This window comes from Zalophus californianus, chromosome 1 (genome assembly GCF_009762305.2).
Source record: "Zalophus californianus isolate mZalCal1 chromosome 1, mZalCal1.pri.v2, whole genome shotgun sequence".
Lineage (NCBI taxonomy): Eukaryota > Metazoa > Chordata > Mammalia > Carnivora > Otariidae > Zalophus > Zalophus californianus.
In genome coordinates, this window is record NC_045595.1 from 6,600,001 (window position 1) to 6,623,235 (window position 23,235).

The window sequence follows — 23,235 nt, forward strand, 5'->3', positions numbered from 1 at the left end:
TGGAAGGAGTGAGGGAGGATGCTGTGGTGTAAAAGAACAGAGATGGACCCAAAAAGAGAGTTTGAGAGAGTTGCAAAAACACACCTCTAATGCAAGGGCAATTAATTCTTGAAAAAGCTACAAGGTCCTCATTCCAGGGCTTGCTGGGGATGAACTTGAACACAACAGGTGTATGCCCAAAATCAGCATGTCTTTTTAAAGAAATTAACTGATGGCTAAGTGAGACTGTGAGTTTTCAGAGTCACAGGACCTCTTGGTTCTATTATTTATTTGCTGTGTGGCTTGGCAGCCTCTCCAAGCCTGAGTGTACTCATCTGTAAAATGGAACTAAGTCACATGGTTGTATTGAGAACAAAAGGATAAAGTGCATGTGTTTTTGGAGGAATTGTGTCTCCCTCCCACCCTGCACACACACATCAAAATTCAAGAAGCTCTAATCCCTAGTACCTCAGTAGGTGATTGCATTTGGAGACAGGGCCTTTAGAGAGGTAATTGAGTTAAAATAAGGCTTTTGGGGTGGGCCCTAATCCAATCTGGGTGCTGTTGGTATAAAAAAAGGAGATTAGGACACACTTTGTGTGTGCAAAGGATTGACCATGCCAAGAGGCAGCAAGAGGGTGGCACCTGCACGCAAGGAGAGAGGCTTCAGAGCAACCAACCCCGCTGGCACCTTGATCTGGACTTTCAGCCTCCAGCACTGTGAGAAAATACATTGCTGTCATCTGAGCCACCCAGCCTGTGGCTGCCAGAGCTGACTGAGACAGTATGTAACATAGCACGGTGCCCGGAAGGCGGCCAGCTTCAATACGTGTTCTCTGAAAACCCAACAAACGTTGGGTGCAACACTGATGTTGAGACACCCTCAGAACAACAGACAGACAGGTGAGTAAAAGAATAAGAGCAGAGTACCAGGGCAGGGTTTCAGGAGAATCTGAGTGATAAACCATGTGAGGGTCAGAATGGTGGGAGGCCAGACCTCTATGTGAGATGCTCTTGCCCTGGGATGGGACTCTCCACCAGAACCCAGGGAAAGAAGGGATGAGTGAGGGCCCTTCAGGGGTTTTCCTCACCGAGCACAGGAGGTAAAGGAGAACAGAGTGGGGCCGGCACCCAGGAAACCAGGGCCAGGAATACTCACTAGTGGTAGTCGGGGCCATGGCTCCATAGTTATAACCTGCGGAGAGAAGGCCAGAGGAGATGAGCAAGAGTCAGGGTGAGCATAAAGGATTAAGGGAAAGGCAGGATTTAGGGGCCTTTGTAGGAAAAGCAGAGGGGAAGAGGGAGTGGAGGGATGTTCAGGGAGGAGGTATCCAGGCAAGGAGATTGTAGGTGGCTGGAGCCCATGGTTACATCATCAGAATGAAGACTGAACCGAGATTAGAGGAGGAGATGTACCACAGCTCCTTCTGGAGAAACACAAAACTCTGGCCAGGAGAGAGACCCTGCCTGGAGCACAGCCCCTCACCATTGATGTAGAGGCTTTCCCTGTCCAGGGTGAAGGACCCCAGCTGGGTGATGCCATAGGTCTCACGGCTCAGCTCCCGGTACAGCTGCTCTTTGTCCAGCCTGGGGCCTGCAGGATCAGAGTGGATGGTGCAGGTGATGTCCACTCCAGTGGCGGCTCCACCCTTCTCAAGCCTGGGGAAGGAAGGACATAGGGATGTGCAATACTGAGGAGGGGTCCTTCTGGATTTGGAAAGCAAGAGACAGTAGAAGGCAGGAGGCTGAGAGGGGACAGAAAGGGCTGGCTCAAGCCCAGAGAGGCTCTCCTAGGTGCCTCTTGTCTGAGACAACCCCCTTACAACTAAGAACAGAAAACACTTTAACTGGAATATGAAGACAAGATATAGTTGTTCTTCTAAGAAGAAAACTTTCATCTAAAACAAACGATCATCTGGATTCTGTAAGTATAAACATGACGCTTCATTTCTAAGGATTGAGCATTCCCACCATCCGGGCACGAAGAACACATGAAGGGGTTATGGTGGGTGCCGGAGGCCAGCAGTGCCAAAGGCATGCCCAGGAACTGAGCCCTGGCCGATATGTGAGGGTCCACCGGACCCAACGCATCCCTCCATCTGGGGGGGTCTCACCTGAGCGAGGCCAGTCTGCAGCCAGCGTAGAAGGGGCCGACACTGGTCTTGTTGAACAAAAGCCTGAGCTGGTGGAGAAAGAGAGGGGGGTAAGCAGAAGGGCGGAAGGACTACATGAGCAGGTGTGTGGTGAGGCTGATGGTGGTCATTGAGGGGCTCTCACTCGGTGCTGGAGGATCCTCTCAGTGGAGTTGAACTTGGAAGAAGATGGGTGCCCCATGTCTTTGGTGTAGTGCAGGTTGGTGATGGTGAAGTTCAGGGTGAAGGACACCAGAATGGGGCCAGTGGCTGTAGTGGGGGAGGAAGAGAAAAATGTCCAGTTTGGATCATAGTAAGGACCAAGGTTGCCTGGAGCTCTAACAATGGAGCACCCAGCAATGGGCCTAAGTACAGCCACGGACTGCAGAAGCTGAAGGAGAGAATGTTATGGGATTTTTGAGACATTGGGAACTTTTGCTCCTTCATTCAGCCAGTGTATATTGGGCATCTAATGTGTGCGAGGCTCTGTGCTGGGCTCTGTGGGTCCAAGGGTGAATAGGGCATAGTCTCCTAATACTGTGGCCAGGAGAGTAGTCAGACTGCTATGCTGCAGAGGAGCCGGGAGGCTGTGCAGTTCCAGGGAGGCACCCAACCAATGACTGAGGACAGCTTCCAGGAGGAAGCATCATTTCAGGTGTGACCAAAAGCATGAGTAAGAGTTAGGTGAACAGGGGCTGAGCAAGTGGAAGAGTGCTCAAGCAGAACCATCAGTCTGGGTATGAGCCTGACAGGACAGAGCAGTTGCACTCAAGGGGCTTGAATGTTTTCATTACCGCCTTGTGGAAGTATAGACATGAGACTGGAGGGGCCCTCTGAGCCCTGAAAGGGGGGCAGTAACTATACAGCTCAGGGGTTTGGACATGACTTGTAGATAAGGTGGAGTCATCCAAAGACTGCCACAAGACAGGAATTATGTGAACAGAGGTACATTGGGAGGGCTGCTGGAGGCTGCTGTGCAGAGGACTGTAAGAGACCAGAGTAGAGGCTACTGCACCAGTCCTAGCAAAAAATGCCAGTGGCCTGAATAAAGGTTGAATGACACAGAGACAGAGAAAGGACTTACGAGATATTATGAAGGGAGAAGAAATGATTTGGTGATGGATTAATGTGGGAGGTGAGTGAGAGGGAGGGTCAAGTTTGGCACCTGTGTCCTTGCCTTTGGTGATAAGGGAAAGGAGTGAGTTTGGGAGAAGATGGTGACTTCAGGGTCAGAGACCAAGGGGTTGGGTGATGTCAAGGAGGTGGGTGGACCAAGGGCCAAGAGCTGCTGTGTGGAGTGGGCTGGACTCAGGATTAGGATTCTGAACAGCTGGACCCTGAGCAGCTAGATGGTCCCTGAAACCCACAGAAATGCATGATTTTCCTTGGGGAAGCTAAGTAAGCAATAATGAGGGAAGAAGTGATCTTGAATGAATGATTTTGTAGAAATGATTTTGGTACCGGTAGGACCTTCCTACTTGTGGGCTTGAGGGATGGAGCCAGAGAGGACATGGGGAAGGATGCGGAGTTCACAGTAGCAGAGGGAAAAGAACACAAGGGATGAAATCAAAGGCGTGTTACACCTGTAAGGGAAGGGCGGCAGTGGTGGTAGCTCTAGTTATAAACTGTGTGCCTGTCTCTGTGTCCCAGGTAGCCTGGGGTCAGAGCATCGTCCTCGGCTGTGTTGTGGGGAGGGGTGGCTCCTGTCACCTCCAGCTCAGCCCACACTTCCATGCACATCCTCTGGACTCCTTCCCATCCAGAAGGGGGGACTGGGGGGGAAGGCCTGGCTGGTTGAGCAGCTCCTATCTTTAGGGAAAAGGTGGTGTCCCAGGCACACACAGGTCTGAAATACTCACTGTTGGGGGTGGTGGCTGAAGCTGGATAGGTGTAACCTGTGAAGAGAGGGAGCAACAGTGAGGAGGGGAAGGGAGAGGTCCTCAGTGAAGAGGCAACTTGGCTGCTCGAGAGATGGCACTGGACCATCACAGCTGGGATTCTTTAAAAGGAAGACGATTAAGCACTGGGAAGGATCAAAGTCTACTTGCCCTCCCCCCATCTCCAGACAGACAAAGGACCTGCTCAAAGCACTTGGAAATGTGAACCCCCAATGGAGGTCTGAACTCATGCAGAATCCTGACGCAGCAGAGCCCCCTCCGTGCGGAGGAGACCCACAGCCCAACACGGCCCTCACCATTGAGGTACACTCTGTCATCCCGGAAGCTGGGAGCAAACCAGTGCTCGGGGTGGGGACCTTGTCATCCTGCAGATGCCAGGGACCAGCGCCTATGTCTGGGGTTTTAATGGGTATAGGTCCCCGTTCCCCTGAGGCTGGGGGTGGAGCCGGGGTGCAGAGGGCAGGCAGTGGGCTCCTGGCCACTTCCATTCTAAGGTTGCAGAGGGACTCACAGGGTTGCAGAGACTTCTGAAGCCTCTGAATACTCACTGCTGGGGGTGGTGGCCCGGGTCTGGCGGGTGTAACCTGCACCGGTAGAGGGAGAAAGGGTGAGGAGGATGAGTAATGAGTGAAAGGGAGGGATGGAGAGGAAGACGTGGGGCCTGTTGAAATGTGGATGCAGATGGCAATCCCTCACCATCGATGTAGAGACTGTCCGGGTCCAGGGTGTAGGGACCCAGCCTGGTGACGCCACTGGTCAGCTGGCTCAACTCCTGGTACAGCCGCTCTCTGTCCAGCCCAGGGCCCACGGGGTCAGGGCGGTGGGTGCAGATGGCATCCGCTCCAGTGGCAGCCCCATCCTTCTCAGGCCTGGGGGTGGGTGGGTAGGGGTAACAATAGATGGAGTCCCCAGGCAGGGCTCCAAGGACCCCTAGGGTAGGACAGGAAGGGGCCAGAGCAAGTGAGGATGACACCCACCTCTGGCCAGCCTGGGGCTGTGCACACAGTCAATGGGTAGGAGGATTTGTATTAAATTGCAAGTCTGAAACCTGCAAGCTCCTGGCATGGGGACAGGAGAGCTCCTACTTGAGACAGGTGAAGAGCTAGAATTTCGGATTAAAGCAAGTGGAAAAGACATGCTTGTCTTAAGAGTTGCATCCTGGGGACAGAACTGAAAACCTAAAGGAAATGCCCTCTTTGGTCAAAGGGAGACAGAAGGGAATTCAGAAGGATAACCAGACTAGGGTCTCCATCCTGCTGAGGGGCTCTGCAGAATCTGGGGACAGTTGGAAGGGTGGGGGGTGGTTAGAATCAGAAAAGCCAGAGCCTCCTGAATTCCACTCCTGCTGAGGACATGGACAGAGAAGGCAGGAAGGAAGCAGAGGGAACACCAGGGTTCTGGGAGCCCTTGAGGCAGCCCTGGCCGTGGATTGCAAGGACTCACCTGAGCAAGGTCAGTCTGCAGCCAGAGTAGAGGGGGCCCACACTGGTGTTCTTGAATAAGGGTCTGAGCTGTTGAAGGAGAGAGATGTGAGTAGAAGGACTGAGCTGGACAGGGGCAGGGTTGGAGTGAGCTGAGTGGGGCTGGCATCGGTTGGGAAGCAGGGAGACTGGGTGGGGCATGCAGGAGGCAGGTGGGATGTGGGAAATGTGGGTGCGACTGGTGCCAGGCGGGAGGCAGGGAGAGGTGGGCAGGGCATGGGGGAGCTAGGTGGGGTATGGGAGAGGTGGGTGGGGCTGGCATCAGTGGGTAGGTGGACATTAGTGGGTGGTGGAGGGATGATGTGGGTGGGGCTCTCACCAGGCTCTGCAAGATCTTCTCTGTTTTGTTGAACTTAGCTGAGCCCATAAGCTGCATGTCCTCCGTGTAGTGCAGGTTGGTGATGGTGAAGTTAAGGGTGAATGGAACCAGGTCAGGGCCAGAGGCTGCAGTGAGGTTGGGAGAGAATCAATGCCTTGAGTCACCGCCTAAGCTGGATTTAGGGATGGTGGGGTAGAATCTGGATCCACATCCCTGATGCCCAGTGTATTCTCATTTGGTGCGAGAGCTCAGAATATCTCCGCTCCAAATGGGAAACTTTATTTTGTTATTCTACTAATAGTAATGATATTAATAATGACACTAAAAATAGCAGTAATAATAAGACCTGATATTTGGTAAGAGCTCACTCTGTGCTAAGAACTTTCCGTCCAGTATCTCATGTCCTCAAACAAACCCTGGAAGGGAATCCTTTTACTCCAAATGACAGAGGCTGAAAATAAATTTCAGAGAAGTTAAGTCACTTCCCCAAGGCCACACAGCTATTTTGGGAACTGAAGCTCAGATTCTAGAGTTTCAATGACTCAAACATGAGTCCTGCCCATCCACTGGCTGTGTGACCTCAGAAAAACACCCAGTCCCCCAAGAACCAGTCTATGACTCTCTTAAACAGAGAACGAGCGGTGTCCATCTGCTGGGGTCAAAGACCGTACATGTGAAGCAGGGTGCCCATGGGGTGACACACAATCAGTCAATACTGCTGTCATTGCTTTGTAGTCACTTTGTCCTTGCTACTTACACCTGCTTCCTCTGCTTTAGTCTCTGCCCTTTGGGAATTAGTCCTGGATTTGCCCTTGACTCTTTCCATTCCATTTGAGCAGAAGGTAAAGCTCTGAGACTTGTTCCAGAATGTATCAGTGCATCTAATCTCACTAACTGACCCCAATGGGTCCCTAAGGCCATCATGGTCACAAGTTGGTCCCTGGAAGGCCACCTGGGGTAGACTGTAAAAGTGACCACAAATTCTTCACCTCTGTGCACCTGCACCCTTGCAGTGTGGTCTTGCAGCAGCTTCAGTGGACAGGTGGGAGTCTCTTTCTCCACCTCCTGACTCTGGCTTGGCCACGACTTGCTTTGAACAAGGGGACAAGAGAAACGTGATGCAAGCAGAAGCTTGGGAAGTGCCTGTGCACCGAGGCTTGCCCTCTCCCACTTCTAGGAAGCCCACGACCAGCAAATGAAGGAGCCAGGGCTAGTCTGTGGGATGGTGAGAAGCCATCTGAAGGAGACTGAGGCACCCCAGCCATCAGTCAGGCATTCTCCAGAGCAGAGTCACCTAGATAAGCTTCAGGTGACTGCAGACACATAAGGGAGCCTGGTTCAGACCAAAGGAACTGTTCTGCTGACCTATATACTAGTGAGAAGCAGTAGATGATTATTTTAATCCAGTAGATTTGAGGTTCTTCTGTTATGTAGTAAAACTTACCTGATACAGAACCTTCACAGAAAGCAAAGGGTGGATTAAAAGGAGTCACTGCTCCACCCTGGGATTGAAAACCTGGAGTCACAGAGCTCTCCCAACCTAGGGATGGAGCTGGACTGGTCTGTGACGAGGGCGTGGTCCAAGCATCATCCTCCCCACGCTGTCCCCTTGCTTTGAGCTGCGTGTGCATACTCTCTTGCCCTTCTCATTGCAAAGCGCAGAGGCGTGTGGGTGGGAAGGAAGGAGACATGGAGAGAAGGCTCTTACCTGTAGAGCTGGAGAAGGAGATTGGAGCTGCCGAGGCTTCTGAGGGCGTGGAAGTCACAGGAACTGAGAAGGAAGCAGTAGCAATAAGAAGAGGAAGCCCCATCTCCTTGGAGATGCCAGAGGCAGGGGTGCTTGATGCCCAGCCAGAGTCACGGAAGGCAGAGGTGGGGAAAGGTGGGTGACAAGGCTGCAAAGGCTCCCTTCCTCCATGAAGCCCTGGGCTTAGGGTAGAGGGAGCAGCTGTTCCCACAAGGTGTGGGGGCATGGGGCCATCTAGGATTTGAGCACTTACCACTGGGGATGGAGGTCGGTGGTGGTCTGGTGTAACCTGCAGAGAGTGGATAAGAGAGAGGTGGGATGTTTGAAAGGCTTAAGTGAGGGATGAAGGGGCTGGGCCATTGGTGGAAGAAAAGTTGCCATCAGAAGGTCCTGTCCCTGTCACATAGTAGATGGTACCTCCTATAACCTTTCTCTGACCTCTCACCTCCCTGTGTGTGATGTAGCCCTTGGTAGGGAAGGGGGATCTCACAAGGAAAGGAAGAATGAGGAGAGAAAAGTCTAGAGGCAGACATGGACATATCCTCTGGCCAGAGCTCAGAGCATCAAGAGAATAATCCATCTGGGGTGCAGGAGGAGACCCCTGTCACCACAGAGATGCTCACCATTGACACAGAGACTGTCCCTGTCCAGGATGTAGGAACCGAGCTGGGTGACACCATGGGTCTGCTGGCTCAGCTCCCAGTAGAGCCGCTCCCTATCCAGCTGGAGACCTGAGGCGTCAGGTTGGTAGGTGCAGATAGCGTCAACTCCAGTGGCTGCTCCACCCTTTTCAGGCCTGGGCGGGGGGGGGTGGAGAAGGACATGGGTATGGGAACAGGACAGAGGGGCATCCTCTGTCACATCACAGCCCACTGGTATGTGAATGCCTGCTTATCTGCTCTCTTGGTCCAGACATGAGCTGCTCATAAGAGAAGGGGCATCCTTGTGCAACCAAGGACCAGAGTGGGTGTTCTAGAGTCAGATGACCCCCGGTTCAAACCTTAGCTCTGTCACTTGTTGAATCCACATAAGTGTGTCTGACTTGGTTCTCCCATCTTTGTAGCGTGGATAACGGCCTAACCCTTTTGTCGGAATGTCATGGCGTTCAGAAATGATTGATGTACCATACCTAGCCCTGGTGCCAAATACTCATTAATTAACTGTTTAATTAAACAAATATTCAGAGACCCAAACCCTGACAGTTGATTCTGCTGAGGGGCTCCGCAGAATCTGGGGACAGTTGGCGGGATGGGGGGTGGTTACAATCAGAAGAGGCCTTGGTCCTGGACCCAGTGCCTCCCGAATTCCACTTCTGCTGAGGACATGGACAGAGAAGGCAGGAAGGAAGCAGAGGGAACACCGGGGTTCTGGGAGCCCTTGAGGCAGCCCTGGCCGTGGATTGCAAGGACTCACCTGAGCAAGGTCAGTCTGCAGCCTGAGTACAGGGGGCCCACACTGGTGTTCTTGAACAAGGGTCCTAGCTGTAAAGGAGAGGGAAGTGAGTAGAAAGTCTGAGGGATGGAGAACTGGGTAAAAATGAGATGGGTGGGGCTGGCGCTAGTGGGTGGGGCTTGCATGGGGGAAGGCACAGGTGAGGTAGGTGGGGTGGCATGGCAGAGAACAGGTAGCTGGTGCCTGTGTTGGTGGACGAGGCAGGAGTGCTGAGGGTGGGGCTCTCACCAGGTGCTGCAAGTTTCTCTGGGTGGTGTTGAACCTCCAGGAACCAGGGTGACTCATACCCTCCTGGTGGTGCAGGTTAGTGATGGTGAAGTTGAGAGTAAACAGCACCAGGGCAGGACCAGTGGCTGCAGTGGGGGCAGGAGGGAGACGCCAGTGAGCCTAAGTGTGGGTCCTCCCACAAATTTTCTCTTCAAGCACTGGGGAGGGGCTTCCTCCAAGGTGGGCGGTTTCAATAGGAAGGAGATCCCAGACAGTAGCATTAAGTGAGGGACTCTGGGGATAAGTGTGGAAAATTACACTATGGAGGTAAATGCATTATCACACAGAAAGCAAACATTCTGACCCTCCAGTTGGCTAAAATTCCAGACAGACATCCCCTTTTTCTCCAGGTTTTTTTTTTTAACCCAAATTATTTCTGTGAGATCCAATTATTTATTGATTTTTAAAGATTTATTTGAAGAAACACATTGCATTTGTATGGGTCAGGCCCTGTTTTAAGTGCTTCACTTAAATTTTAACCCATTTAAGCCTTGAGGCAAACCCTTCAGAGGGAGATAGTATTCTTATCCCCATTTTACAGATGTAAAAACTGAGCCCAAGCATGGTTAAATAATTTGCCTGCAGTCACACAATCTATAAATGGCAGAGCATAGTTCAAACCTGGGCATTGTGGTCACAGAGTCTGTGCTCCTAACTCATCCACCTTAGCACCAAGGGCAGGTCCATACAGTGACCTGCTCACTCTGGCCTGAGTGGTCAGTGGTCAGAACACCTTTAGAAGGTCCTAGCTGGTGAGTAACTAGAGACTCAAGTAAGACAGTGTTAGTAATGATGGGCCATCCAGGACCCTCATCAGGGTCAGTGGGTGGTATGAAAATTTATCTTGGGCCACTGAGATGCCAAGAATGGTAAGTTAGCCCTTGGCCCAACCAGAGTCTGCCCAAATCCCTAACCAGGACCCCTATGAGGGCATTTTCAGGTACACATGTAGCTCATACTGCTCCCTTCTTTCTTGGAAATGAAAACCAAGTACTCAAGAAAGAGAGGCCCTCCCCACACCTGCAGAACTCACCCCACAGCCATGCTGATTGTAATTCAATACTTATTTGTACACTCGAGTCCTTATTCTCTTTCTTGCTGGAAGCCCATCAAAGACTAAGGCCCTTTCTATTCTGTTCACTGCTGCATTACCAGGGCCTTTCATCCATTAAGAGCTAAATGAATCCTTTTTGGGTGAACGAATGAATGAATGAATGAATGAGTGGGCATGGTGCTCCATGTGATACCTCCCACTGGCCAGTGCACAAGACATTTGCAGGGGAGGAATGGCAGAGAGGAATCTCTTACCTGTGGAGGTAGGGATGGGGGTCTCTGAGGTCACTGGGGAGATGGTAGAGGCTGGTGCAACAGAGAAGAAAACACAGTGAGGCAAATATGGCAGGAGGGAAGTCCTTCCCAGCCAAACGGGGCCCTTCACTGGTCCATGAGACACTCCTCAGGCCTGTGCCAGCCTTGTCTTTTCTGATCCCAGAAGTGAAGGTGGGGAAAGACTGGAGTTTTCCAGGCCCCTTGTGTCCCTGGGGACGTGGGGTAGACATAGTGAGGAGGAGAGATGGGCCCCAAGGCAGAGCAATGTTAGGACCCAAATTACTACTCACTGCTGGGGGTGGAGGTCAGGACCTGATGTGTGTAACCTGCAGAAGGACAGGAAGAGAAAGTATTAAGAGTTGTAAGGATGGGGGGAGGGAGGAAATGGCAAGAATCTGGGGTTCTTTGGGTGTCTATGAATCTATTTATGTAAGTACCATTTAGAGAGCACCCTCAAAGTGCAGACCCAGTAGACAAACGCCAGAAAATGCCACTGAAACCCAGGGAGGAATTTCTGTATCAGGTCATCTGCAGACTATCCCTCTGCCACCTGCGCAACCCCTTCTCCAAGTGTCTGATCCCTCAGTGAATCCCCAGAAGAGCTGTGAATGTACACCTCCTCCTGCAGGAAAAACCAAAGGTGCAGGCCAAACTTGCCGCTAACTTTTCCTGGACACGGGTCAGGAAGAGGTGTGAACAGGCTTGGATCAAGCCTGTTCTCAGTCATGACCCACCTGAGCTTGAGCAGAGTCTTCCAACTCACGAATGTCTTCCAGGAAAACCAAAGAGCCTTCCACACATCAAGGAACCTAATTTCCTTGAGTTCTGTCCCACAATCCCATGGCAACTTCAACTGAATTGGTAGCGACTGCCTAGGGTATTTTGTCGGTAAGGATTCTGGAGCAGTTTTGAACTCAGAAAGAGTGGAGGCTGTTACCATTTAGTGATGTCTGCCATGGATGAGGGATTGGGGAGTGATGGCACAGATGTCATATGTTTGTCCTAGACAGAATCTGACAGTCCTTAAAGATTTGAACAAGGACAAGAAGGGAGCATATCTACACATTACAAGAAAGTGTATTTCATTCCTTCTTATCCTGAGAAAAATCCACATACTTCCTGTGGATTTACACTTACCATGCATAAATGACCTAACATCACCATTATCACCATCACCATCACCATTATCATCATCATTATCACCATCACCACCATTATTACCACCACGATCACCACCATTATCATTGTCATCACCTCCATCATCACCATCATCATCACCATCATTACCACCACCACCACCACCACCACCACCACCACCATCACCAGCATCATCATCACCACCATCATCACCATCATTGTCACCATCACCACCACCATCATCAGCATCACTATCATCACCACCATCACCATCACCATCATTGTCATCATCACCACCACCATCACCATTATCACCATCATCATCATTGTCACCATCACCACCATCAGCAGCAGCATCACCACCATCATCACCATCACCATCACTGTCACCATCAACACCACCATCACCACCACCACCATCACCATCATCATCACCACCACCATCACCATTACCATCACCATTGTCACCATCACCATCACCATCATTGTCACCATCACCACCACCATCATCACCATCACCATCATCATCATCACCATTACCATCATCATCATCACCATTACCATCATCATCATCATCAACATCACCATCATCATCATTATCATAAGAATATAAGCTTTGTGAAGGCAATGATTTTTTTTTCTGTTTTGTGTTCCCTGCTATATTCCCCAGGGCCTGGCACAGAGTAGGTGCTCAATAAAGGTTGTTGATTGACTCATCATCACTAGTATTACTACGACTTTCCATCTTTATTTGAGTGAATAATGTCAAATGTGTTTACACTCATCAGGCCCTCTCTAACAGATGTGCCATTGACTGGTACTGACCTGTGGGGCTGGGGCTGGGGAAGGAGGATGGAAACCCAGAGGTTCCCAGGTGCACTGTGGAGGTCCCTGGAGCTGAGGAAAAGCTCCCATCAGTGAAAGCAGAAAGACAATCACATAGCAGAAATGCCAACAAGACAGACTATTTATTAGGCTTGCTGCATATGTGACTTGAGCTGAGATTCCCTCTGGAACTGGGGCAGAGAAGAGAGTAAATAACTTGTGGTCTCCAGGAGATCCATCCCTCCTGGAGACGACATAAGCAGGCATGAGGAGGCATCAGCGCTTTGTCTGACCTGTGTGTTGAGGGGCCCTGGGTCATAGTTGAATACTCACTGTTGGTGATGGGTGCAGGGCTCTGATGGGTGAAACCTGTAGGGAGAGGGAGGGAAGATTGTGGGTAAGGGTTAGGGAGAGGCAGAGGACCAAACAGGAGGCAGGGCTACACCGGTGCAGTGGAGGGGGTTCTCCATCAGCACCCATTAGGAAGGAAGGCTCTGAGGGTGAAGTCAGTCCAAGATGAAGAGGAGACCATGAATCAGCACATCCAGTGCACAGGGCCAAGCCCCTAAGGGCCGGACAGGGCATGCATTCTCAAGCCAGATGGCAGAGGCTGCCCGGTGAGGGGGAAAAGACTCTGACCACATCACGGTTGCTCACCATTGACACAGAGACTGTTCCTGTCCAGGGTGTAGTGGCCCAGCAGGGCAATGCCATGGGTCAGCTGGCTCAGCTCCCAGTACAGCTGCTCTCTGTCCAGTCCACGGCCTTCAGGGTCGGAGCGATGCATACACATGGCATCCACTCTGGTGGCTGCTCCATCCTTCTCAGGCCTGGGTAAGAATCACCACATGGTCTAACTCTCTCTCTCTCTGTTGATCCTTCCCTCTCTCTCCTTGCCAGCCCCTAAGGCAGAAACTTGGGAAACCCGAGTTAACAGAAGCTGCCGCCATCAGGGAGATGCCCTCCATAAACAACTAGCACAGGCCTAAAGCCTCCTGCATGCCTGGGAGGGTAGCCTCTGAAAGCCCCGGGTGTGTGGCAGGTACACAGAGGATACTGTTGATAGGGTGAGCAATCCTGGAAGGTGCCAGATGAAGCCACAACAGCCACATCCTGTCACAGGTCTTGATGGGCACAACAAGGTGCCTGGGGTCATGCTGCAATGGGTGGCGGTGGCCCCAGAACAGTGACCACAGCATGGTTTGGTGACATTTTCCTGCAGAGAGTTGGGGTTTTCAAATAGTGAGATCAAAAAGCTAATGTCACTCAGTCTGGATGCAGGGCTGGGGCATTTCTAAAGACTCAAGAGACAAAATGGCCAGAGAAACACACATGCCCTTTGGGTGGGTCTGTCTGAAAGTGTGACCTGTCCGTGTTTCAGCATCACCTCCAGCCTCAAGACATTGACCCACCTACCTGCCCACCCAGCCATACACTACTGAGAGATATGGATAGGAAGCTGTTCCCACACTCTAGGGCCGTGGAGTGTATGTCTCTTATAATAACAATCACCTCTTGTTAAATTCTGAGTACGAAGCAGGCCCAGCACTTTGTGCTCATGATCGTATCACTTAACCCTCAGAGCGTCCCTACGGGCTGTATTGCTCAACTCCCACAGTTGTTATTATACCCATCACACTCTATATCATATGCAATGCAATTATACACAATATAAATGTAATATAATGATCTATTTAACATGTAAGTGTATAACATATATTTGTTACATATTTATTTTATATTTTATTTATTATTGTATTATATTTTGTACCTATACTAAATATATATAATAGATAATATATATGAAGGATTATATCTATATATACTATATATAAAAGATATGACCTATACATAATATACCTATTATATTTATATATAACATATATAACATAAATCCATATATAAGGTACAGGCATAATTATATATTATACCTATATCTCATATTATCTATACTTAGGTAATATATATATTATATAATATATAATATATTAGGAATTATACCTATATACATCATATATATTAGATATTATATCTATATATAACATAAATCCATATATAAGGTACAGGCATAATTATATATTATACCTATATCTCATATTATCTATACTTAGGTAATATATATTATATAATATATAATATATTAGGAATTATACCTATATACATCATATATATTAGATATTATATCTATATATAACATAAATCCATATATAAGGTACAGGTATAATTATATATTATACTTATTATACATATATACATAATATACATATTATATATAGGTATATATATTATAGTTATATATATTACATATATAGGTATAATAAAACATATTAGGAATAGATATAACAGATATACTATAGAATTATACCTATTCTTTTCCTCTCTCTCTCTCTCTCTCTCTCTATGTGCGTGTATATTTGTATATACAGAGTTGACTTTTGAACAACATGGAGGTTAGGGGTACGGACACCCAACACAGTTGAAAATCTGCATATAACTTTTGACTCCCCCAAAACTTAACTACTAATAGACTGTTTTTGACCAGAAGCCTTACTGATAACACAGTCAATTAACATATTTTAGGGTATAGGCATTATATACTGCATTCTTATAATAAACTAATCTAGAGAAAAGATGTTAAGAGAATCATAAGAGAAAATACATTTATAGCACTTTACCGTATTGAGCAAAACAAAATCCATGTATACGTGGACCCATGCAGTGCAGTTCAAACCCACACTATCCAAGGGTCAAATCTCTCTCTCCATATACATATATGTTAGTGTACATATATTACATATGGACCTAATATATCATATATAACACATGGAGTAACGGAGCACAGCAAGGTTCAGGCACCAGCCAGGATCTCAGTAAATGGTAGAGCTAGCATTTGAACTCTGCTCTGGCTTCCCCAAGGCTCTTAGCCACTAAGCTCCTACAACGGCTCTTCCTCCGGAAGCAAGGGGAGCTGGAGGTAGATACCTGTGATAAAACGGGAATGTGAGGAGAACCAGACCTAGAGATTCTGAAAGATGTGGGAGGTGAGAATGCCAGGTGTGGAGCAGTGTCAACGACCTGCCCCCGCCCCACAGCTGCACCCAAGGGATGGCATCCTCCCCAACCCCGAGCCATCCCAGGGCAGGTCAGGCCTCCTTCCATGAGTCAGACCCATTTAGGATTCTCTGTGTAACAGCGTGCCTGCTTTCCTTCCCTCTTAGCTTCTCCCCTCTTAGAGGGTGCCAGATCGGTAATTTCCACATGCCGCAAGGTCATAATGAGGCAGGGGAGGCAGCGCGGCTTGAGAGCTAGGAGTTTGGCTCTAGAACCCACAACGCAGGGTTGCTCTGTGTGATCTGCACAAGCTACTCAATCCCTCTGAGCCTGTTGCACCTTTGGTTCCTGCTTCTTGAGGCTGTTGTGAGGGCTGATAGGATGAAATGTAAGGTACTAGGCACATTGCCTTGGATCTTAGGAATTGCTAGCTGCTGGGGTTGTTATTGTTGATAATGATGTGCAGTATCCATGGTGGTAGCTGTCCCAAGGATGGACAAAGTCAGGGAGCCCATAGATGAGGGTCCCATACACCTGTTGGGCTGTGTTCTTGGGGAGAGTCTCACCTGAGCGAGGCTAGTCTGCAGCCTGAATAGAGGGATCCCAGACTGCTATTCTTGAACAGGGGTTTGAGCTATGAGAAAGGAGAGAGGAGGTGAGCAGGAACCCCTGAGGGAGGCCAGGGGGAGCTGGGGTATTGGTAAAGTGAATGGGGCAGAGGTGCTATGGGCAGGGGCAGAAGTGAGGTGGGTGGGGCTGGCACCGGTGGACGGGGCTCTCACCAGACCCTGCAGGATCCTCTCCGTGGAGGTGAATTTCCAAGAGCCTGGATGCTGCATGTCCTGTTCGTAGTGCAGGTTGGTTATGGTGAAGTTGAGGGTGAACAGCACCAGGAAAGGGACCGGTGCTGTAGCAGGGGAAGGAAAAAGGAGGCCATGCCTGAGTCAGGCCTGGGCTGGCCTCTAAGACAACTTCTGGGGATGGAGATGTAGGGTCCAGATCTCAGGAAGTGGGTGGGGGTTCAGAGTAGGCACGTAGGCTAGTTGCCTTAGGACCAAAGACAGATTCCAGATAAAGAGCAAAGCCAGATGCTATTAAATACAGTAGCATGCACATCTATTAGGATAGCTATTAGGCTATTGAAAAAGAAAAAGAAAAGAAAGGAAAGAAAGGAAAGAAAGGAAAGAAAGAAAGAAAGAAAGAAAGAAAGAAAGAAAGAAAGAAAGAAAGAAAGAAAGAAAGAGAGAAAGAGAGAAAGAGAGAAAGAGAGAGAGAGAGAGAGAGAAAGAAAGAAAGAAAGAAAGAAAGAGAGAGAGAGAGAAAGAAAGAGAGAGAGAAAGAAAGAAAGAAAGAAAGAAAGAAAGAAAGAAAGAAAGAAAGAAAGAAAGAAAGAAAGAAAAAAAAAGAAAGAAAGAAAGAAAGAAAGAAAGAAAGAAAGAAAGAAAGAAAGAAAGAAAGAAAGAAAGAAAGAAAGAAAGAAAGAAAGAAAGAAAGAAAGAAAGAAAGAAGAAAGAAAAAAAGGAAGTGTTGGCAAAGATGTGCAGAAATTGAGACCACTCTGAGCACCCACGAAACCAGCCTGAGATGTAAGAAGATCTGGATCTCTACAAACAGGATATTGCAGGCAGTTGGTTTTGAGGTACGAAGCGGGGAGCCATGATTCCTCAGACAGATTTCGGAGGATAAACGGCAGCGAGAGGAAGCCTGGCGTGGGGATCCTACACCGCCGGTGAGCGACAGCCTCAGGCGCTGGGGACGGGGCACAGACTCGCCGACCAGTAGTGGCAGGGGAAGGACTTTAGGGCAGGCCCTGGGGCAGAAACCCAGAGCGGCAGGGGGTGGGTGCAATCTGCGGTTTTAGAAGCACAAAGGGCAGAGACGTGCTCCGACCTGGAGGCAGGACTGCCGGCGCTGTGGAGGGGCGGACAACCCAGGACACTGCAGGTTATAGCAGCACGGACAGAAATGGAGAGAGTGTGGCCTGGAGAGCTCACTGAAGAACAGACTGCGGTCTCTCAGCTCTGAGGCAGAGGGTTGGAAACAGTCTCTTCCGCTCTGACTCAAGGAGGAGATGCGGAAAGCCTCCAGGGAAAGCCCCCAGAGAACAAAAGCCCCCAAAACTGATTCCCGCTGAGCCCATCCCCCGCCACAGGGGGCAGGGCAACTCCGCCCAAATAGGGTTGCCTGAGTAACAGCGCAGCAGGCCCCTGCCCCAGAAGACAGGCTGGGAAAACAAGAGGCCAGCAACCCTAAGGTCCCAAGAAAACAGGTGCATCTTGCTTGGGTTCTGGTCAATAATTTGGATGCTATACATACCCTCAAACACCCATCAACAGAATGACTAGGAGGAGGAGCCCCCAAAATAGAAAAGACTCAGAGATTGACTAATGCTGCAGATTTACAAATGGATGCAGATATAACCAGGCTAGCAATTGTGAAGACAATGGCTAGAATGGAGAAATCAATTAATGGCAACATAGAGTCTCTAAGCGCAGAAATGAAAGCTGAATTGGCAGAACTTAAAAGTGCTATCAATGAGATCCAATCCAATCTAGATAATCTAACAGCTAGGGTAACTGAGGCAGAAGAACGAATAAGCGACCTGGAAGACAATATAATAGATAAAAAGGGAAAAGAGGAGGCCAGGGAAAAACAACTCAGAATCCATGAAAATAGAATCAGAGAAATAAGTGACACCATGAAGCGTTCCAATGTCAGAATAATTGGAATCCCAGAGGGAGTGGAGAGAGAGAGTGGATTAGAAGATGTATTTGAGCAAATCGTAGCTGAGAACTTCCCTAATCTGGGGAATGAAACAAACATTCGTGTCCTAGAGGCAGAGAGGACCCCTCCCAAGATCAAGGAAAACAGGCCAACACCCCAGAATGTAGTAGTAAAACTTGCAAATCTTAGAACCAAGGAAACCATCTTAAAGGCAGTTAGGGGGAAGAGATTCCTTATGTACAAAGGGAGGAAGATCAGAATAACGTCAGACCTATCCACAGAGACCTGGCAAGCCAGAAAGGCCTGGCAAGACATATTCAGGGTACTAAATGAGAAGAACATGCAGCCAAGAATACTTTATCTGGCAAGGCTTTCATTTAGAATGGATGGAGAGATGCAGAGCTTCCACGACCGGCAGAAACTGAAAGAATATGTGACCACTAAACCGGTCCTGCAAGAAATATTAAGGGGGGTTCTATAAAAGGAGAAAGCCCCCAAGAGTGATATACAACAGAAATTTACAGGGACAATCTATAAAAACAATGTCTTCACAGGCAGCATGATGACAATTAATTCATATCTTTCAATAATCTCTCTCAACGTGAATGGCCTAAGTGCTCCCATAAAACGGCACAGGGTTGCAGATTGGATAAAAAGACAGGACCCATCCATATGTTGCCTACAAGAGACTAATTTTGAACCTAAAGATACATCCAGACTGAAAGTGAAGGGATGGAGATCCATCTTCCATGCCAGCGGACCTCAAAAGAAAGCTGGGGTAGCAATTCTTATATCAGGCAAATTAGAGTTTAAACTGAAGTCTGTAATTAGAGACACAGAAGGACACCATATCATTCTTAAAGGGTCTATCCAACAAGAAGATCTAACAACTGTAAATATCTATGCCCCCAACATGGGAGCAGCCATCTACATAAGCCAACTGTTAACCAAAATAAAGAGTCATATTGATAACAATACGTTAATTGTAGGAGACCTCAATACTCCACTCTCAGCAATGGACAGATCATCTAAGCAGAAAATCAACAAGGAAACAAGAGCTTTGAATGACACACTGGATCAGATGGATCTCATAGATATACACAGAACATTCCACCCTAAAACAACAGAATACTCATTCTTCTCGAGCGCACATGGAACTTTCTCCAGAATAGACCACATACTGGGTCACAAATCAGGTCTCAACCGATACCAAAAGATTGAGATTATTCCCTGCATATTCTCAGACTACAATGCTTTAAAACTGGAACTCAATCACAAGAAAAAAATTGGCAGAAATTCAAACACTTGGAAGCTAAAGACCACTCTGCTCAAGAATGTTTGGGTCAACCAGAAAATCAAAGAAGAACTTAAACAATTCATGGAAATCGATGAGAAGTAAAACACATCAGTCCAAAACCTATGGGATACTGCAAAGGTAGTCCTAAGGGGGAAATACATAGCCATTCAAGCCTCACTCAAAAAAATAGAAAATCCCAAATTCACCAATTCTACACCTTAAAGAACTAGAGAAAAAGCAAAAAACGATGCCTAAGCCATGCATTAGAAGACAAATAATTAAAATTAAGCAGAGATCAATGAATTAGAAACCAGAAACACAGTAGATCAGATCAACGAAACTAGAAGCTGGTTCTTTGAAAGAATTAATAAGATTGATAAACCACTGGCCAGACTTATCCAAAAGAAAAGAGAAAGGACCCAAATTAATAAAATTATGAATGAAAGGGGAGAGATCATGACTAACACCAAGGAAATAGAAACAATTATTAGAAATTATCAACAACTATATGCCAATAAACTGAGCAATCTGGATGAAATGGAGGCCTTCCTGGAAACCTATAAGCTGCCAAGACTGAAACAGGAAGAAATTGGCAACCTGAATAGGCCAATAACCAGTAACGAGATTGAAGCAGTGATCAAAAACCTCCCAAAAAACAAGAGTCCAGGGCCTGATGGATTCCCTGGGGAATTCTACCAAACATTCAAAGAAGAAATAATACCTATTCTCCTGAAGCTGTTTCAAAAAATAGAAACAGAAGGAAAGCTTCCAGACTCATCCTATGAGGCCAGCATTACTTTAATCCCCAAACCAGGCAAAGACCCCATCAAAAAGGAGAATTTCAGACGATATCCCTGATGAATATGGATTCCAAAATCCTCAACAAAATCCTAGCTAATAGGATCCAACAATACGTTAAAAGGATCATCCACCACGACCAAGTGGGATTTATCCCCAGGATACAAGGGTGGTTCAACATTCGCAAATCAATCAATGTGATAGAACACATTAATAAGAGGAGAGAGAAGAACCATATGGTCCTCTCAATTGATGCAGAAAAAGCATTTGACAAAATACAACATCCTTTCCTGATTAAAACTCTTCAGAGTATAGGGATAGAGGGAACATCCCTCAAGTTCATAAGATCCATCTATGAAAAACCCACAGCGAATATCATCCTCAATGGGGAAAAGCTGAGAGCCTTTCCCTTAAGATCAGGAACACGTCAAGGATGCCCACTCTCGCCACTATTATTCAACATACATCCTAGCAACAGCAATCAGACAACAAAAAGAAATAAAAGGTATTCAAATTGGCAAAGAAGAAGTCAAACTCTCTCTTTTCACAGACGACATGATACTTTATGTGGAAAACCCAAAAGACTCCACCCCCAAATTACTAGAACTCATACAGCAATTCAGTAATGTGGCAGGATACAAAATCAATGCACAGAAATCAATTGCTTTCTTATACACTAACAACGCAACTGTAGAAAGAGAAATTAGAGAAACAATTCCATTTACAATAGCACCAAAAATCATAAGATACCTCGGAATAAAGCTAACCAAAGAGGTAAAGGATCTATACTCTAGGAACTACAGAACACTCATGAAAGAAATTGAAGAAGACACAAAAAGATGGGAAAATATTCCATGCTCATGGATCGGAAGAATAAACATTGTTAAAATGTCTATGCTACCCAGAGCAATCTATACCTTCAATGCCATCCTGATCAAAATTCCAATGACATTTTTCAAAGTGCTGGAACAAACAATCCTAAAATTTGTATGGAATCAGAAAAGACCCTGAATTGCCAAGGAAATGTTGAAAAAGAAAAACAAAGCTGGGGGCATCACGTTGCCCGATCTCAAGCTATATTCCAAAGCTGTGATCACCAAGACAGCATGGTACTGGCACAAAAACAGACATATAGACCAATGGAACAGAATAGCGAACCCACATATGGACCCTCAACTCTACGGTTAAATAATCTTTGACAAAGCAGGAAAAAACATGCAATGGAAAAAAGACAGTCTCTTCAATAAATGGTGCTGGGAAAATTGGACAGCCACATGCAGAAGAATGAAACTCAACCATTCTCTAACACCATTCACAAAGATAAATTCAAAATGGATGTAAGACCTCAATGTGAGACAGGAATCCATCAAAATCCTAGAGGAGAACATAGGCAGTAACCTCTTTGACATAGCCCACAGCAACTTCTTTCAAGATACATCTCCAAAAGCTAGTGAAACAAAAGCCAAAATGAACTTTCGGGACTTCATCAAGATAAAAAGCTTCTGCATAGCAAAGGAAACAGTCAACAAAACAAAGAGGCAACCCACAGAATGGGAGAAGATATTTGCAAGTGACACTACGGATAAAGGGCTGGTATCCAAGATATATAAAGAACTTCTCAAACTCTACTTCCAAAAAACAAATAATCAAGTCAAAAAGTGGGCAGAAGATATGAAAAGACACTGCTCTGAAGAAGACACACAAATGGCTAACAGACACATGAAAAAATGTTCATCATCATTAGCCATCAGGGAAATTTAAATCAAAACCACATTGACATACCACCTTCCACCAGTTAGAATGGCAAAAATGGACAGGGAAAGAAACAACAAATGTTGGAGAGGTTGTGGAGAAAGGGGAACCCACTTACACTGTTGGTGGGAATACAAGTTGGTACAGCCACTTTGGAAAAGAGTGTAGAGCTTCCTCAAAAATTTAAAAATAGAGCTACCCTATGACCCGGCAATTGCACTACTGGGTATTTACCCCAAAGACACAGATGTGAAAAGAAGGGCCATATGCACCCCAATGTTCATAGCAGCAATGTCCGCAATAGCCAAACTGTGGAAAGAGCCGAGATGCCCTTCAACGGGTGAATGGATAAAGAAGATGTGGTCCATATATACAATGGAATATTACTCAGCCATCAGAAAGGATGAATACCCAACTTTTACATCAACATGGATGGGACTGGAGGAGATTATGCTAAGTGAAATAAGTCAAGCAGAGAAAGTCAATTATCATATGGTTTCACTTATTTGTGGAACATAAGGAATAGCAGGAAGGACATTAGGAGAAGGAAGGGAAAAATGAAGGGGGGGGATTGGAGGGAGAGATGAACCATGAGAGACTATAGACTCTGAGAAACAAACAGGGTTCTAGAGGGGAGGGAGGTGGGGGGATGGGTTAGCCCGGTGATGGGTATTAAGGAGGGCACATACTGCATGGAGCACTGGGTGTTATACACAAACAATGGATCGTGGATCACTACATCAAAAACTAATGATGTATTGTATGGTGACTAACATAACATAATAAAATTTTAAAAAAATAGATGTGCAGAAATTGGAATCCTCGTGCATTGTTGGTGGGAATGCTAGTGAAGCTGCTACGGAAAACAGTTTGGTGGTTCCTCAAAAAGTTAAATATGGGATTACCATATGATCTAGCAATTTTGCTCCTAGGTATAGACCCAAAAGAACTGAAACAGGGACTCAGATCCTTGAACACAAAATGTTCACAGCAGCATCATTCACAATAGCCAAAAGGTGGAAACAACCCGAGCCCATCATCTGATGA

The 23,235-nt window shown here is 47.2% G+C and overlaps 1 protein-coding gene across 1 annotated transcript in view; it reads right to left on the minus strand.

The window, feature by feature from the left end:
- MUC16 (mucin 16, cell surface associated) overlaps nucleotides 1-23,235 on the minus strand; it is a 101,120-nt gene that overhangs the window by 21,397 nt on the left and 56,488 nt on the right. The window contains exons 18-37 of the mRNA XM_035726177.1: nucleotides 16,400-16,524; nucleotides 16,184-16,251; nucleotides 13,224-13,396; nucleotides 12,900-12,935; nucleotides 10,895-10,930; nucleotides 10,584-10,634; nucleotides 9,237-9,361; nucleotides 8,970-9,037; nucleotides 8,180-8,352; nucleotides 7,810-7,845; nucleotides 7,518-7,580; nucleotides 5,810-5,934; nucleotides 5,453-5,520; nucleotides 4,706-4,878; nucleotides 4,558-4,593; nucleotides 3,971-4,006; nucleotides 2,257-2,381; nucleotides 2,094-2,161; nucleotides 1,466-1,638; nucleotides 1,139-1,174 (exon numbers count right to left, since the gene is read on the minus strand). Coding sequence (XP_035582070.1) covers nucleotides 1,139-1,174; nucleotides 1,466-1,638; nucleotides 2,094-2,161; nucleotides 2,257-2,381; nucleotides 3,971-4,006; nucleotides 4,558-4,593; nucleotides 4,706-4,878; nucleotides 5,453-5,520; nucleotides 5,810-5,934; nucleotides 7,518-7,580; nucleotides 7,810-7,845; nucleotides 8,180-8,352; nucleotides 8,970-9,037; nucleotides 9,237-9,361; nucleotides 10,584-10,634; nucleotides 10,895-10,930; nucleotides 12,900-12,935; nucleotides 13,224-13,396; nucleotides 16,184-16,251; nucleotides 16,400-16,524 — 1,794 coding nt within the window. The remainder of the gene's footprint in view (nucleotides 1-1,138; nucleotides 1,175-1,465; nucleotides 1,639-2,093; nucleotides 2,162-2,256; nucleotides 2,382-3,970; nucleotides 4,007-4,557; nucleotides 4,594-4,705; nucleotides 4,879-5,452; nucleotides 5,521-5,809; nucleotides 5,935-7,517; nucleotides 7,581-7,809; nucleotides 7,846-8,179; nucleotides 8,353-8,969; nucleotides 9,038-9,236; nucleotides 9,362-10,583; nucleotides 10,635-10,894; nucleotides 10,931-12,899; nucleotides 12,936-13,223; nucleotides 13,397-16,183; nucleotides 16,252-16,399; nucleotides 16,525-23,235) is intronic.